The sequence below is a fragment of the Mastigoproctus giganteus genome, chromosome 14 (assembly GCF_048544385.1).
Source record: "Mastigoproctus giganteus isolate SK-2022 chromosome 14, ASM4854438v1, whole genome shotgun sequence".
NCBI classification, from domain to species: domain Eukaryota; kingdom Metazoa; phylum Arthropoda; class Arachnida; order Uropygi; family Thelyphonidae; genus Mastigoproctus; species Mastigoproctus giganteus.
This window is the reverse complement of record NC_143588.1, coordinates 4,790,652-4,809,374: the sequence shown is the minus strand read 5'-3', so window position 1 is coordinate 4,809,374 and position 18,723 is coordinate 4,790,652. Positions and strand designations below refer to the sequence as shown.

At 38.1% G+C, this 18,723-nt stretch overlaps 1 protein-coding gene across 2 annotated transcripts in view; it reads right to left on the bottom strand.

Annotated features, from left to right (window-relative positions):
• Positions 1–11,980: 11,980 nt before the first annotated feature.
• The window catches only part of LOC150074954 (transportin-3-like), a 742,971-nt gene continuing 736,228 nt past the window's right edge, over positions 11,981–18,723 (bottom strand). For both annotated transcript variants that reach the window (XM_090388987.1, XM_090388988.1), the window contains one exon: positions 11,981–12,394. In XM_090388987.1, the coding sequence (XP_090245113.1) occupies positions 12,334–12,394 (61 nt within the window). In that variant the 3' untranslated portion in view covers positions 11,981–12,333. The remainder of the gene's footprint in view (positions 12,395–18,723) is intronic.

Below are 18,723 nucleotides of genomic sequence, written 5' to 3'. Positions count from 1 at the left end.
TCTGGCAGTAAGGAATTTCTTTATAAATTGGGGCAATTGTCCTCTGTATCCCAACAGAAATAGATCTCGTAGGATTCCGAATCTCCATGTTGTGTCGAAACCTTTTTCAAGATCACCATATCCGTTTCCTTATGAGTTTGTAGTATTTGTTTCAACTTCAACATGTAGATGAAGCGTCGATCACATTTCCCTAAATTCAAATTTCAGGTGGTGATAAAACATTCACTTTTTCCAGCAACCATGTAAGGCTGTTATGCACCATTTGTTCAAGGATTTCCCCTAAGCAGCTAGTCAGTGAAACAGCACGATAATTATATGTATAAGATCTATAAAAATATGTCTGGAGTCCGAACCCGAAAAAGGGTAGCGTAGCTAAGGACATGCTTGGTCCCCTACTTAATGAAAATTCCAAAAACAGGAGACAACCAAAGACGCCGGGGCCCCTAAAGGACCCAGGGGCAATTGCCTTGCCTGCCTACACGGTAGCTACGCCACTGTCTGGAGTATACAGGGTGTTTCAGTTAAACGTTTCAGAACTTCTAAGAGGGGTAGGGTACATCCTGACAACTCGAAATCATATAGCAATGTGGGGTCGGAAATGCTTTCCTGAAGCGGTGTTGTACACAGAAGCACCATAAAGAAAAGAGACCGTAAGTGAGAAATCGTTTTAATAATACATGAAAAGAAGCAAAAGGTACATGGATTAAAGTAAGTGTTCGAAGTTTCTTCCACGGGCTACAATGCACGCCTCACATCTCCGACGCATGGACATCCGAACATTCTGGAATACTCCAGGCGAATTTCGAATTTCTTCGGCAGCTACTGCGATTCTTGCAACCAGCTCCTCAGCATTGTCAACAGGGGTGTCATAAACCAGCGATTTCATATGACCCCAGAAATAAAAATCAAGACATGATAGGTCGGGTGACCGAGCAGGCCAACGCACGGGACCACCACGTCCGATCCACTGTTGACCAAATGTGACATCCAGGTAGTCACGAACATCTCCGCTATAATGGGCAGGGGCTCCATCGTGTTGGAACCACATTGTCTGTTGCGTCGATGCAGAAATCTGTTCATCTCTCAAAAGTTGTGGCAATACTTGCTGCAGAAAGATCAAGTAGATAGGTCCGGTTAGACGACACGGTAACAGGTAAGGTCCGATGAGGTGATCTCCCATAATACCGGTCCATACATTGACCGAAAATCGAATCTGTGCTGTACGACGTCGCACGACGACTTCTGTGTACAATACCGCTTCAGGAAAGCATTTCCGACCCCACATTGCTATATGATTTCGAGTTGTCAGGATGTACCCTACCCCTCTTAGAAGTTCTGAAACGTTTAACTGAAACACCCTGTATAGTAAAGATCAAATGATGGCTTAGTATTCATGTGAAAGAAAGGCAGTTCATTGGTACAAAACACTGGCAATTCATATTTTTCAAATTATGCTTCTAAATGCCTTTTAATCCCTCTGATAAATATTCGGGACAAAAAATAAATTTATATGACTTTTACCTTGCTGTCATAAGAGAGCTTATCTTGCAAGGTCAGGGGCCCTTCTACTCAAGTTGCTATCACCAGAATGCTGAAGAGTATTCTGCATGCATAAAGGACTTATAATGTGGAAAAGATGTCATCATGCCATCAGTCTAGCAAAAGGAAAGACAATATACTATTGTGAGAAGTGTCTGGGAAAGCCAGTGTTTTTTTTTTTTTTTGAGAACCAGATTGGTATGTGGTTGTGCCTAGCAGTGTTTATAGAATGTTGAGGTAATCAAGTATATCATTTCTTTCTGATGTATCATATTTTTGAAGTGGTTCAGTGACACGTGCATCACATCCAGCTCTGCAAGGTAAACACTATTTTGGTAGTTTATATATTATGTCTGGGAAGACTGCTGTCGCACCTAGTGAAGTGCTGGTTTCGAACTATGTTCAACCATGTTGCATGCGGTTGTTGAAAATTAGTCTCAGGTAAGGTTGGCTACCCCATTGTCATAATGGAAGGCTGCATTGTTGAGATTCTAACTGCTGCAGTGGAAGCAAATCTGTTATCATTTTTGCAACCTCTAGATCAGTGTTTCTCGACCTGTGTGCCTCGGAAAATGCAAATTAAATAAATAATAAATTCGTTTTATAATAATAAAATTTAATTCAAACAAAAATTCATTTCTTGACGCGAGTACATTCCAGCAATCAATGTGACGTCACGTTTTGATTCCTAGTACTAGGTCTGTTCACCAAACAGAGTAGACTCTGTGTATTCACCTATACTACACAAATAATAAGTCTATTAATTAAATATACACGTAGTTCTCGAATTCCTAGCGCGCACTGTTAAAGCGAAATCTCGTTAAGCGGGAATTTTTTCCCCATATACATGTTAAAAATAGAGGTTATGTTCTCAATAATGAAATTAGTTAGCTAATTAGTTTATGTTTAAACAATGATTGATTTGTCGAAAGAAATGAAAACGTAGCCTGTAAAATCAAGCAAATTATAATAATAGAGAAATTATTTACGACTTACAAATGTTAAACAATGTTTATTCTTCATCATCATCAACTTTAGTTCATGAGGTTGTCACAGACATTCTCTCAGATATGCCAGACAAGCTGTACTTGCTACCTGGGAGTCTAAAACGCTGATGGAATTGATATTCGGGTGACACTCAAGTCAAGTGGACCCAAGTCCGGACGGTCTGTGACAGCCAAATCCTCTGATTGCACATTCACGATTGTGGGACTGTTAGTAATCCTGGGTATAACATCCATGCACAAGTACATGGTGGGTGACCACCCAGGTGTGAACCGACATAAGCAGGGGATCGAGGTGCAGGAACCTCACCACGTGGAGGAACGCCACACCTCTATGTTACCAGGCGGTACTAGGTGGTAGATGACTCTCATCAACTGGTGAAATACCACCATTTTGCTTATTGGAGGCTTGAAGTGGCAGAACCCATGTTTAGGCTCTAGAGCTAAGTTCCGGTCAACCCTTCCCTATCTCTTCCATCATGCAGTATGATTGATGACTTTTGAGGTTAGAATGAACGTCGTGGCGAGATTCAATAATCCTTACATTTCGAGGGTACAGTTCTAAAACGGTGTTCGCAGGCCAGCCGCTAGTTAGGACACCGGACCGAACCTATTGGTAAATCTCTAGGAGGCTTCCGGATCAGCTAGTGTATAACTCTACCAGATAGTGACTGGAGGGAGTCCGAGTAGAGTGCATGCGGGGAGCATTGTCAAGGCCACATTATGTCAAGGATCTTGGTATATTCTTACATGTACGCCATATCCGAAAATTTCATTACTTCATACAGCATGTCCCACCCACTTTTTCTTACTATTTAATATACCATGAATTGTCAAACTAATAGAGCAAGCTTATCTACGAAGAGATCTAAACCTCCCAAGCAGTTCCTAATTCATTTCACAAATATACGTGGTCTCAATTCTAATCTCAACGATGTCCATTTCCACTCGCAGTCTGCCAAACCCCACGTACTTTTTCTGACAAAATCTCAGTTATTGGTTGATTCAACTACTGCTCATCTCAGATGCCCAAATTATTTGTTGTATGATTCCTTTTCCCTCAAAGGTGGTACTTGTGCATATGTCCGTTCTGATATTCCCTGTCAAAGACTTGGCAATTTAGAATCTCCTCTCTTTGATCTTCTCTGGCTTAAAATCTCTCTACCTCATTGTGTCAAATTCATCTGTTGTCGCTACCGTTCTCCCAACTCCACTAATCACTTGGAGCTCTTTGACTTCCTCTCTTTGCAACTTGACTTTCTCCAGTCCAACTTTACTAAAGCGAGGTAATTTTCCTTGGTGATTTTAACGTCCACAACTCCAGTTGGCTTCCGTTTTCTAGTCACATTGACCCAGCAGGTCAAGATGCTGAGGATTTTGCAATTACTAATGACCTAGCACAGATTGTTCATTTACCTACAAGAATACTGGACAATCCTAATCATACAGCCAATACGCTTGATCTTTTTCTCACAAACAACCCTTCTAAGTACACGGTCGAAGCAAGAGGTCCCTTAGGCACTTCAGATCACAACTTGGTGATTGTCTCTTCTCCAATGGAACCTTTATCTCATGGCTATTCCCAACCTCGTGTTGTTTGGCATTATAAGAATGCGAAATCGGATGACCGGCGAGACTTTTCTTCTTTTCCTTGGTCGGATTACTGTTTCAAAACTTCTGATGTCGTTTGCTCAGATTGTGTCAGTGAAATTATTCTTGTAGGAATGGAATCCTTTAACCCACACTCCACTTTAAAATCTCGTCCTTTATCTAAACCTTGGTTTCCAATAAATGTGCTAAGGTTGTTCAAGAGAATGTTGCATATCGTAATTGGCTTGTTTCTAATTCTTCAGTTTCATTTTCTGCCTACACCAAAGCTTGCAACAATTGTAAAGCAGTTATTAATCAGTCCAAACTAGAGTTTGAACAGGCTAAGAGTAGAAAACTTGCTTCTTACCCTAATAGTAGCTGAGCATTCTGGTCCCTTGCCAAAGCTATTGGCCGTAACTTTTGCCCATCTCTGCTCCCACCACTGTCAAAACCAAATGGTTCTGTTGTCACTTCGGCCAAGGATAAATGGGGTGCTGACATGGTAGCACCCCATTTTTCTTCCAACTCATGTATTAATGATCTTGGTAAAACACCTCCCACCATTCCCAACACGCTCCATTCAATGCCTCCTGTGGTCTTCTGTCAAAAGGATTTTGACGACTCTTGATGATAAGAAAGCTTCAGGTCCCGATGGTATTTCTCCACTTGTTCTCAAAACCTGTGCTCCTGAACTTACTCCTATTCTTTGCGGCCTTTTCTCACTTTTATCCCGAAGGTGTTTTTCCTTCTGCTTGGAAATTTGCTCATATCCAGCCAGTTCCTAAAAAGGGTGACAAATCCTTCCCATCCAATTACTTCTACTCTCTCTAAAGTAATGGAGAAATCGATTAACTGCCAACTCTTAAGCTCCCTAGAAACCTTCCGTCTGATCAGCGATCGCCAGTATGTATTCCGTCAGTGTCGATCCACTGGTGACATTCTGGCTTACGTTACCCATTTATAGACTAATTCAATGGCAAGGTTCGGTGAAACACAAGTAGTTGCTCTTGACATCTCAAAGGCTTTCGATCGTGTTTGGCCTAAAGATCTTCTAAACAAGCTTCCATCTTATGGTTTGCCACCTGTTTTTAGTAATTGGTTATCCAGTTTTCTCTCTGATCGCTCACTGAGGGTGATGGTAGATGGCTGTCTTGTAACTTCTCCACTAATGCTGGTCTCCCCCAAGGTTCAGTTCTTTCCCCCCTCTTTTCCTCTTGTATTTTCATGACCTTCTTCCATTGACTGGAAATCCTATCCATAGTTTTGCCGATGATAGCACATTGCTTTCCACTTTCCATTTTGAGAAACCTTGTCCTGCCCAATCAGTTTCAACTTCTCGAAAATCTGCTACCAATTCCTTAAATGCCGATCTTCAGGTAATTCTCCAGTGGGGCAAAGACAACTTAGTTGATTTCAACCCTTCTAAAACTAAGTCTTGTCTTATATCTCGCAAAAAGGATTCTTCTGCTCCTATGCTTATCTTTAGTGACACTCCGATCTCTAAGCAAAATGATATACCTCTTTTGCGGATTACCCTGACTTCTAATCTCTCTTGGCACAAGCACATTACAAATATTGCTTCCTCAGCATCTAAAAAACTTGGTTTTCTTTCGCTCTCGGCGTTACTTTTCTTCCAAACAGCTGCTCACTCTGTATAAATCGCAAATCTGCCCAGCCATGGAATATTGTTCCCACATCTGGGGTGGTGCCCCCAAAAACCTCTCTCAGGCTTCTTGATTCCATTCAGAAGAGGGCAGTTAGGTTAATTAATGATTCATCTCTATAAGTCTCTCCACTCGCTTTCTCATAGATGTACTGTTTCTGCTGCTTGCCTCTTCTACAGATACTTCCATGGGCACTATTCTTCTGAATTGGCTTCTATAATTCCCGCTCTTTCAAAACAGTCCGAACACGTGCGGCTGCCATCAGCCAAAATCCATTTACTGTCCAACTTCAAACTCACAGAACCAACTTTTCATCTTCATTTATTCTGTCAAATGCCGTTTTCTGGAACAACCTTCCTTCATATTTCCTGAAAATTACAATCTACAGAAGTTCAAGTCCTATGTCAACAAATATCTTCTTTCGTCTTCTCAACCTCCAACCCAAGTACGGTACTAATTACTATAGGTTCTAATACCTCTCGTGTTTGGGGTTCACATAAAAAAAAAAAAAAAGTAAATGCACAACACGTTGATTGCTCTTTATTGTCTCGGCACTCGGTTTGTTGCACAAGGAGTCGTCTTTGTCAGAAATGTTTCAAGAGGTGTTTGTTTCCAAGATAATCTCTTTTAATTATAAAAGACCACGATTGCATGCATAAGCATTTTTGTAACAGCACACACAAATTGCAACCAACACGATTTTCGTGGAGTAACAAGTTTATGAAGTTAAAAAAAAAAAAAAAAAAAAGGAATGAAGAGAAGATTCTGAAAATTTCTGATTAAAGATTTCAATGAAGGGGGGAAACACATTTCACCCTATCCAGCTAACGGAATTTTCACAAATTCAAGAAGATTGACTTTACTACCCGTTTATAATTGCTTGTAATAATAGAAAAGCCCAATAAACTGGAAAGTGCAAATTGTTTTTGTTTTATGGTCGTGACTTCCAGAAATGTGCTTTAGAAAAATATCTCAAAGCCATTTAAAATTGATTGTTATAATGGAACATACGATAATGATGAATTTTAATTTGAATTGGTAACTAATACAACTTACAAACCATGCTTGTGACCTTTTTACGGCTTGAAGGCCTTGAACTTAAAAAGACATTTTAGAGAGATAAATGGCTATTATACAGCGAAAATTTCAACTTCTGAGATCTTGAAACGAATTACAAAAAAAAAATGTGCTATTGGGTTCATATTACGATATTTTAATAAGATGGTGTCTCTGGAACTGATTAATATCGTAAAGCAGGGTACATTTTTTGGTTATGTATAGCTGTATCGTATAGCTATGCACGTGGTTTGGTATGCGGTATTTACGAACGTTTAACATTCATTTTTTGCAAAAGTTCATATTTTCGACTTTTATTGATACTTGGGAAAAAAACGCGTTAATCTGGGAACTGCCTGTACTCAACAGAAATAACTTCCTGTTTGTCAATATGAGTATAGTGGTGATTGTAGTGTGCCACAAAATTTCAGCTTCATTAAATAATAGTGTGCCACTATTATTCACCAAACTTCCTCCAGTTCTCAGATTAACAGATGTCCTTCAACTGCGCAGGTTCTGTTCTCGTTACTCAGAGAAAGAAGACTGCTATTCACAATCAAGATGGCCACAGGTAAAATTACAGAACCACATTTCTGGGATCACTGCTCTTGGCACATTCCTCCCCCTTATCTCTGATCTTCAGCTCAGCTGCTAGCCGACCTTAACCGGCTAGTACTTACCAACAGATTTATGCCAAAGCAAATGCTGCTCTCACTGCAACCAATCGACAGTGTCCCTCCAAAAAGTGATCAACAGGAAGAGAATCCTTGCCAAACTAAAAATTTAGAACTGTGTCCTGCTGTTTGTTTTTTTAGGAGCATTAGCAGCTAAGGCCATATTGCTCCAGGGGGATATGGTCATTCCCTGACCTTTCCGCATTATCCGTATTTGGTGGGCACAGTCTCGAACTTCTCGGTCTAATCAAGAAGCGAGTGCTATGCACTGCTGCTTCTGCCCACCTGGCTACAGAAGCATCCTGTGTCTTGCCTTCCAATAGTTTGGATGTATATTATTTAACATACCCATCGATTGCTGAAGTTGTCTCAGGTCTAAAAACTCAATGCAGACTGGTGGACTGTCCCTCGAGTGCACTGCACCTGAAACTTACATACACATATGAAGAAAATTTTAAAGGGGGCGTCGCATACCCTAGGAATGCCTCTGGCACAGATCCTCACAAGTTTGCATTCGATAAGTGCTACAAAAAGCAAATGTGTTATCCTCATAATGCCAACAGTCGTGCTAGTGATGTCTTGTCAGTTTTTTCTGGACTCGCAAACTTCGCTGGATTACAGCTCTTGGAATATGATGGTTCCTTTCGCTGTGTATTGATGCTAACAATGTGATGGGTTCTTAGGTATATACTTTGCTAAACAGATGAGTGTATTTCAACCTGAAGAGGCGGACAGTTCTTGCTTGTTATTTGGTTTTTAGGAGCATTAGCAACTAAGGCCATATTGCTCCAAGGCGGACAGTCTTTTCATTCAATGTGTGCTTTTCAATCCCTTTTGTTCTATTTAAATATTAGCTACTTGTTTGTAAATACCCTTTCCCTTTCCATTTTTAATTTAAATTCATTGATCCGTCAACATGTAAACCCGTAGCCTGTGGCCGTGACAGGTAGCTTGCAACAAACTGTATTTTGTACATCTTATTTTTATTGTTGCAATAAAGATTCACTTTTTCTTCTTCTAATCTTAGAAGCATAATTTAGCTCCAGTTGCTGTCCAAGGCTTAGTGATTCAATTGTTTCTGCATAAAGACTATATGAGCACTGTGTGAAACTTACCTGCTCCTATATGCAGTGCACTATGATGGACTGGATCTAGCCATTTTAATACATGCTTTTATGCTGACTTGTAGACTGGTACTCTATACAGGATGCGCAAGGTGTATCTGTCTGCTCCTCTTGTTATTCCTGACAGCACTTTCAGTATGTTGGGACATTTCACACATTCTATTTGTAATTGCCTTATATGTACTGCTTCTTATTTAGGATTAATCCTAGAAACTTAATACTTAATTTGACAGGGATAATTTGGATGTTGAATGTAAGTTCAGGGTCTGGGTGTAGATTTTGTTTTTTTGTGAAATGCACACAGTGTTTTTGTGTTTAAAAATAACTGTCAGCTAATAATGAATTACATATTCTACAATTAATACATTTCCAATGAAATCTAAGTTTAAGAATTAACTAACAAGCACTTCCGATCACATTTTCTTTTTGATTAAAACCGAGATTTTGAACATATCTACAAATGATATTATAATTAGTTTATATGAGCTAAAATAAGGATATCATCAAAACTTTAAAAAAAAAAAAAAGTGTGCAAGTGCACAAGACAAAGTACATATATAAATAAGTTGTGCAAGTATATGAAAAGAAAAATGAACATAAATCATATCTTTATCTTCACTGGAACAAGTATTTTGTTCAGATACTCTCTCAAAATACTCTCCTCAAAAATGTAATGAGAGGAATATTTTCATGTTTGACTGGGGTAGCAAGAGAAAAGACACCAGCAATAATATTCCTTCTAATTTCTATATAGAATAGTGCACAATACATATAATTATAACCCTTAACATGCTTTGCATACAACTTTAGAAGAGTCCCTCTCCCCTTTCTCCCAGCTTTGCTTGTACAACTAATTTATTCAATTAGCACAGTACTGCATCAACTTTAATTTTAATTCTTAGGAATTTCTTTGTCTCGCATTTCAAACCAAATTCAACTGCATTTTTTGGAACATTCTGAGTGATATTCTCAAAAGGTTATTAATAATTTTGCTTACCTACAAAAACTCGTGTTAGTATTAATATTGGAAAATGATGCAAGAAAGAGAACTTATTTTGTGGTAACAAAAAAAACCCCTTTAATTGGTCTAACTTGTCTATTGCTATAAAGCAACTACCAATTCTACCATAAGCTTAGCTTCCAAAATTTTATTAGTTGGGTCACCCCTAAGGCACGTAGTTTACAGGCTCTGCAATCCACATCTTCAGAGATGTTTTTCACAGGAATAACATTTTGCACTCTTAACCAATTTAGCTATGGCAGTTTTGGCTCCTCTCTAGAGGTTATGTTCTTATTTTTAGGTGAGGCCTCAAGATCTGTGGTCGCACTGTTGTTCTATAAAGCAAATTAATATCCTTCACTTTGCTAGCAAAGGTCTCATAAATCATTAATCCAAGGCTTCATTGGTAACATGATTACACTGAAAGGAAAACTTCATATATGTCCTTGTCCTCTAGCCTGTGTCATTTATTTTACCCAAATGCAATTTACATGATTAAACTTCAGTTTCCATCTTGTAGGTAATATCTCTAGATATTATCTGTAAGACAGCCAGTCTAAGTCATTCTGAAGCAGCATAGCCCAATCTTGTCAGTTACCATCTTTCTTCCTACAATTTAAATCATCAGCAAACTCTAACTTTCACTGTATACCTACCCTCATCAGTATCATCAAGAAATATCAGAAATAAGAAGGGAGCAACAATGAACACTAAGGGGCCCACTCACTACCCTATTTTGAAGAATGCCCATTTATTATCATCCTCTGTTTCCTTTCACTCAGCCAGTTACAGTTTGCATAGTAGCTTCTCATGGGGAAGTGAATCAAAAACGGGACTAAAATCTAGAGAGGTACACACTGGCAAATGAAGAAAAAACTTGGTCATATTGGTGTTGTTTACAAATGGCAATGCAAAACATTCTAAATACATTTACTATTCCATGAATTTTTTTAGAACTTTCAGCATTTTCCCATATGCTGACTAAATAAAAATTGTGGACTTCAAAAATGCATATGCAGGTTTATTATGGAAAATATTGTATTGTTAAAGACACTCAGTGTTTTGCTTGACAAATTTGGTTTATGAAGTCAAAAACCATTTAGAAAATCATGAATTGGTTATGAATATATTATTATGAATGATTCATTAATTAATCTTGTTGAAAAGTGGCCCAACAGTTTCCTTAAGTCGTTGGAGGGAGGGAAACTCATGGGTCAAAGGTGAAATTTTGCCCATTACAATCAGTGCTGATTCAAAAACTAAATATGCTAATTCTTGGGCAGTTTACTGGATTTGCCCATTCTACTAAAAATAGATTAACAGGTTGCCAAAATTGGGCAGTCCAAGTAATACTTTCTATAATGGTATTGAATATTATTAAAGACAAAAGTGTGTTCTTATTTTCACTATGTGTAGCACATAGCAATTTTATTATAAAAAAAAAAAAAAAAAAGAGGAAAAGGGAAAAAAAAAAAAAAAAAACATTCAGTTTTCAAATCGAGCCTTTATCTTTTGTTCATCAATGATAATTAGCAATATCATAATGTAACATTCTCATAACAATCACTTATTTAGCCAGCACATTAGCACAAGTAAAAAGGATAAATGATACAACTGTTCATTAACATGTATTATCTTCCTGTAGCTGTTTTAGAGAACTTCAATTATATCAGTATTTTTTACAACTTTACATACAAATATCTCAGCAGGTCACATTAAAAATAAATGAAACTATATACAGAAAATTGAATTACAATTAGTAATATAACTTCATTAATAAAATTTACACCAGAATTGATGTGCTTAAGTAGTCCAAATCATATTTAAGTAACAATTCAGTTTCATCATTTGTTTTATATTAACAAAAGAGGCACAACTGAAATATTTATTTACTTATTATTATTATTATTTTTTTTTGCTTCCCATCTCTGAAGTGTAATTTCTGGGTGCTAAAAATTCCATAATTTTAAGACACAAATTGATGGTATTCTAATCATATGTAATTAGATACCAATTATTGGTATGCTCACAAATACACACTGAACTTTTCTCTTTATTAAAGAGGATGGAAGATGTGCAGCAATATATTCTTCTTCATCACTTTATAATAGTTCAGAATATATCATGTTAAAAATCAGAATGGATAATGATCAGACCTAGTAAACTGTATAACACATCCATGTTTCTGTTTTAACTCCCTCAAGATGCATATCTGTAGCAGAAAAAAAATTTAAGAATGGTGATTTAATTTCTTTAACTATTTCAAAATTTCAGATAAAGTCCAAATGAAGACAAATTTGTTCTTTTATCAAACTTATAAGATGGCACATGCTCCAAATAATAACTTTTGGTTGGATGATAAAACCAAGTGACTATAATAAGCACAGTGGAGACAGCTGTAATAATAATAAATGTGGTGAGTTCCAAAACATCTGTAATGTTCATTGGGAAGACTATTAAAGGTGACATAAGCTCATATTCACATGCTTCTGAGAAGAAAGGGCAATGTCATGAAATATTACAAAGAATCACTCTTTTCTGTTGGTCCATCGTTGATAATAAAACATACTAATTTTACATATATAACTTCAATAAGTCCACATCTTTGAGCATATAAATACCTATCACTTAACCGTGACTAGGTTCAGTTGCAAAATATTCCTAAATCGTCATCTTTCATTTCTATCTATAAAGTCTTGAGAATTCTTTTAGAGATGTTAACACGGTCTTCACATTTTGGGCACTAAAAATAGTGAAAATGTAATATCAGGTTAAAATTGCTTTTATGAATCTGCTCCATTTCAAAGTCTACTTACATCTTTTTATCTATTCTTATATTTAAAAATTTTAATTAAAATGCTATTTTGTTTAATAAACCTTTAAGCTCATATAACATACACCGAAGCACCAAAACATTATGACCAGCGAGTTGTTATACAAATCGAAGCAACTGCAGGTGATGTTGTTGTTATTTGGTTTTTAGGAGCATTAGCAACTAAGGCCATATTGCTCCGGGATATGCGGTCGTCATTCCCTGATCTTTCCGCATCCTCCATATTTGGTGGTGACGGGCTCGAACCCCGGTCTAATCAAGAAGCGTATGCTACGCACTGCTGCTCCTTCCCACCTGGCTACGGAGGCGCCTAACTGCAGGTGAACAATGGCACATATGTGGGTTGGGACATAGTATAAAAAACACCCGATACTGAGCTCCGTTAAACAGTGTTACTCTTGTTCTTCAGATGAGAAAGGCAGCGGACTTAAGCGAGTTTGACAAAGGCCAAATTGTAATGGTCAGACGACTAGGTCAGAGCATATCCGAAATGCACGGCTGGTGGGATGCTCACAGTCAGCCGTGGTTAGTACCTACTGAAAGTGGTCCGAGGAGGGGGAACCCATGAACCGCTGGTGAGATGTTGGACGACCACAGCTCATCAATGCTCAAGGTGAGCGAAGGCTCTCCCAGCTGGTACTTGGCAACAGAAGGGCAACTGTGGTGCAACTTGCTGGTAATTGGAATGCTGGTGACGGGAGTAATGTGTCACAACACACAATACATCGAACCGTGCTGAAAATAGGGCTGTGTAGCTGCAGGCCGCCCTGAGTGCCCATGCTAACCATGGTTCCAATCATCCATGTGCTGGGCACTCGGATGTCTACCACCTACCTAAACATTATTGCTGACCAGGTACACACTTTCATGGCAATGGCCTTCCCCTCTGGTGGTGCCGTCTTTCAGCAGAGTAATGCACCATACCACACCGCCCAGATTGTTCAAGACTGGTTTGCGGAACATGAGGAAGACTTACAGATATTGCCTTGGCCTCTAAATCCCCCAGACATCAATACCATCAAGCATCCATGGTTTGTGTTGGAATAGCAACTCCAATCTATGGAGTCTCAACCACACTGAACAGACCTTACAGGAGTTAAAGGATCTGCTGGTTATGTGTTGGTACCAGATACCACAAGACACATTTAGAAATCTTGTAGCATCCATGCCTTGCCGGGTACGAGCGGTTTTGGCTCATTGGTGTATATTCTGCTTATGGTGAAATCTACAAATAACAGACAGTAATAATGGGATAACATATTTTGTCCTCTACATAAATGGACAAAGTATATCACTGCATACTTTGTCCCTGTATATAAGAAACAGAAAGGATATCAGGTGGGAAAAAGTCAACAACAATGATTACAGACGCTGGTTGAAAATACCATATATTTTTATTATACTAAACATATATGTAACATATAAATATATATACATATATTTTATTTTATGAATATCACAAACATGAAAGGTATTAGAACCTATAGTGCATAGTACTGTATGTGGGTTCAAGGTGAAAAAAACAGGATATACCTGTTGACATTACACTTGAATTTCTGTAGACTAATTTTTGGGAAATACATGTGAAGGATGGTTGTGCCAGAAAACAGAAGACGAAAGGATAAGCAAAGAAGAAGAAAAGTTGGTTCTATGAGTTTGAAAAAAATAGAAGGGGGGAGGTTTAGAATTATAAATGCAAATTCAGAAGAATAGTGGCCATGGAAGTATCTACAGAAAAGGCATGCAGTAGAAATAGAATGTCTATAAATCAGAATGTGAAGAGAATGTATAAGGGATAGGTCATTAGCATTGCCCTCTTTTGAATAGTCTAGAAGCCTGAGAGAGTAGTTTGGTCCACTACCTCAGATGTGGGAACAATATTCCATGGTAGGGGTAGATTTCAGATTTGTACAGAGTGAGTAACTGTTTGGAAGAAAAGTAATACTTCAAAAAAACACAAAAACCCAGATTAATAGATGCAGAGGAGCAATATTTGTGATGTGCTTAGGTCAAGGGAGATTAGAAGTCAGGTAATCGCTAATATAAATATGTGATCTTGTCTAGAGATAGATTTGAGTGTCACTGAAGATAAACACAAGAGCAGCATACTTCTGTTTTCGAGATATAAGACAGGACTGAGTTTTAGAAGATAAAGCTGATTGTGCAGGGCAAAGTTTCTCAAACTGGAAGATAGAATGCAATGTAATATCATCAGCAAAACTATGGATACAATTTTTAGTCAATGGAAATAAGGCAGGTGGGCTTGGAAGTGGCAGTTGAAGTATAACACTACAAGCCATGGTCAGGTTGCATCTTGAGTACTGTATACAGGTATGGAGGCATCATTTTAGGAAGGATGTAGAACTCGAACAGGTGCAAAGAATGGTAATGAAATTGATGAAGAGAACAATAGGATTCCTTTAACAAGAAAAAGAAAGGCTTCAGTTCTGCAAACTGCAGTGTTTAGAGATTAGACACCTGGCAGATCATATTGAGGTGTTTAAGGCCTTGAATAGATTGAGTAAGCTCATTGTTGATGGCGTCGTTTCTCTCACTGAGACTATGCACAAGAAGGGACTTAAATTCAAATTGAGGACAAATGGTTGTAGAATAGATGTGCGGAAGTTTGCCTTCAGGTGGCTGAACACTGGAACAAGTTTCCATCTGTTATTGTGGAAGTGGGTAGGTAGAAAAAATTCAAGTTATAATTAGACAAATACTTGGAGGAAATGGATGGGTGAGGTGGGTAGGGTTTTTTATTATTATTATTTTTTATTTTTTTTCATTGGCCAATGCTCTAAGTTTGCTTTCTTGCATCATTTTCCAGATTAAGTGGTAAAAACTTGAGACATATTGGCTCTATTACCTAAAATCTGGCTGAATGTAAATGGTTCTGTCAAACTAATAAAATCCATACAACATAAATGTCATGCATTTGTAAAAACAGGGCATTCCATAAAAATATGAATGCTGGTTATATGATATGACCCACCCATCAGTAGAAAAGAGTGTGTCAGATTGTCTGTGAACTATGCAGATTGCAGCAAGAACTTCCTCAATTTCAAAACTGCATACAATTGTTTGATTACAGGCTTAATCTGCTTTAGTTTATTTGTGGCTTGTCTGTGCCAATAATCTTACAACTGGGAGTATAGTTTGTTATGTACTGTTTACCTGTATACCAGTTATTAATGGGATTATCGATTTTACAGCATTACCAGCTAGATCATTTTCCCTGATGCCAATATGGTTTGGAATCCAGCAGAAGCAGATTTCAGATTCAACTTAAAAAAAAAAAGGAACAAAGCATGTGCTGAATCCACATGCAGGGCAGATGAAGATTACTCCTCAGTGTTGATAAGGCCTGTAGCACACTTGATGAATCTGTGCATATCACATATCTTTTATTATTGTTGCTAACTTTTATATGATCAAGGCTAGTTCTACTGCAAACAGTTCAGCGATATATATGCCACTTTCTTGTGGAAGCTCTTTTGTTTGTGTGTTTATAGGCTTTATGGTACAAGGGCAACAAGGCTATAATGCACTTATGGTAATCTTAAATACATAGTTTTATCTGAATAAACGTCATTCAAGTTTACACTGCATTGTACAGGTGTATCTGCTAGGAGGTCCGCAAAACTGAAAGTGTTTGTCATGGAAAAGAGTTAAACATAGCTTGTTGGTCACTGTTGTATTTTGTATTAGTAATTGCCATATAGTGCAAGAAAGCCTTAGGCTTATGCTGCACCACACACACACACACACACACACACACACACACACACACACACACACACACACACACACACACAATAGTATATGAAATAAATAATAAAAGAAAAGAAAATAGACAACTTATGCATTTCTCCTCTCCCAGAGGTAGCTTATTCCAATAATTTATAACAAAGCGTTGAAAGCGTTATGGCTAAAATAAAACTTCCTGCAATCCAGTCTAAACTTCCCCTGTAACTTGAATTTATGGTCTCTAGTTCTAGAATCAATTGTAACTATAAAAATTTTGTCTTCATTCATTTTACTTTTGCCACTGAGATCCTTAAACACCTCAATCAAATCTCCTCTAAGGTGTCTAGTTTTCAAGTTGTGCAACCTACATATTTGAAGTCGTTCCTCATATGGATGCCATTTCGCTGATCTAACCAGGCGAGTTACTCATCTTTGGACCATTTCAAGAAGCTCAATGTCTTTTTTTTAGGTGTGGTCTAACAATAGTCTTATATAATGAGATTATGACGTCCTTATCTCTACTAGCAAATGTTCGATACGACACCATGGGCCGTCTTTGCAACCTGTCTAGTATGCTCGGAGAACTTTATGTCTGACCGTATCGTAACTCCCAAGCCCCTTTCTTCCACCACTTACTTTAGTGTTCAACTCTACCAATTGTATAAGTTATTTTGGGGTTGCTGTTTCTCATGTGTAGGACCTTGCATTTTGCAGAATTAAAGACTTTTCTGACTATCCTTGAAGTCTAACTAGGTCACTCCGAAGAAGCTTTGGTTGGTGGTGATCATCAACTACTCTACTGATCTTTACATCTGCAAATTTAGACATCACACACTTTATCCCTTCATTGAAGTCATTCAAGAAAATCAAAAAACAACAGCGGTCCCAATACTGATCTTTGGGGAACCCCCACTTCTTACATTAACCCAATCTGAACAATAAACGTAATCACAATCCTCTGCATCCTGCTATCCATCTAAGGATTTTCCCTGTGATTCCAACCTGTTCCAGCTTAAAAACTGCTCATGGGGGACTGAGTCAAATGCTTTGCTGAAATCTAAATAAACAATGTTGAAATTATTCCATAAATCCAGCTCATGAGTGACCCATCAAAATAGCTAACCAGATTTGTTAAACATGATTTTTCCTTTAAAAAACCATGCTGTGCATTCTTCAGAATTCCATTTGAATCTAAATGATCCCGAATTCCACCCTTATGGGGCAATCCATGAGTACATATAGGACAGCTTGGTGTTGCAGTTTGTACACCGTAGTGGATTAGTGCCTGCAAGCAGATAAAGATGTCTTAGTTAGATGGCCTATTCGTGAGAATAGACTTCTTCATGTCTGTTCTCACTTATACTGAATTTCCATGGTTTGAGACCTTTCTTTATATGGAGTAGTTTGTTACCAACTTGAGTTTGTTAGATGTTACATCTCTTCTTTATAATTAACTTGTAATCTGAGATCGGTACACTAAAGGATTGATTTATAGGATCTGAAGCAGTTTTGGCAGCATTTCCAACTTCACTAGGGATACAACTAAAGAGAAACTGTTGTTTGTTCTTATTTAACTTGGTCATGGTATCTAAATCTGTACGACTAAAGAGTTATTATGATTTTTATTCTGCTGGATAGCACTAATGCGATCTGTATAAATAACCCTGTGCATGAGAATGTAAAACCCTGTGCTGAGAATGTGAAATTTAAGGGTACGTGGATAGTCCAGAGTTCTGCAGTGTAGGTGCTACATTCAATAGGGAGTTTCTTGGCTATGGTAATGTTGGGAAATAATGCTGCTGCACCAACATGATTGTTAATTTTAGATCTGTTCGTATTGATTGGCACGTACTGGGCATGCTGGGTTCTCAATGCGGTGTGAATTTGCAGTATGTTCTGGTGGGATAAGATGTGTTTTCCCCATGCTTTGAATGAAAGGTCACAAGGTGCTATATGATATGTCCAAGGTGGGACTGTACGTGAGGCAATATGTATCTTACCAAGGTCAAGTTGCCAGTCAGTGAGCAGGAAATGAAAGCATATCCCTATTGATGGGTAAGCTATGTAAAGGTTCTCCCATTTGGGTGAGAAAAGTCCATTCTGAGTAGGGTTGTCTGGTTGTCCTTTGAATTTTGCCGTGCAGTTTAACAGAAGCATTTGTCTGCATAGATGAAAGGAGGTTTTATCTGCTTTGGCATATAAGCTCTGATCTGGTGATGTACGGTATGCCCCTAGTGCAAGATGAAGGGAACTTCGTCTGGTGGGATCAAGCCAACGTAAAGCACTTGGTCTAGTAGTGCTGTAGACTGCAGAGCCATAGTCTGGACATGACCATATTAATGCATGGTACAAATGCAGTAGTGTGTAACTGTCGACTCCCCGTGTTGTGCCAGATAGTACTTTTAAGATGTTCAGTTTTTTCAGACTAGTAATCCGGAGCTCTTTTATACATTCAAGAAAGATAAGTTTTTGGTCAAAAAACCACACCAAGA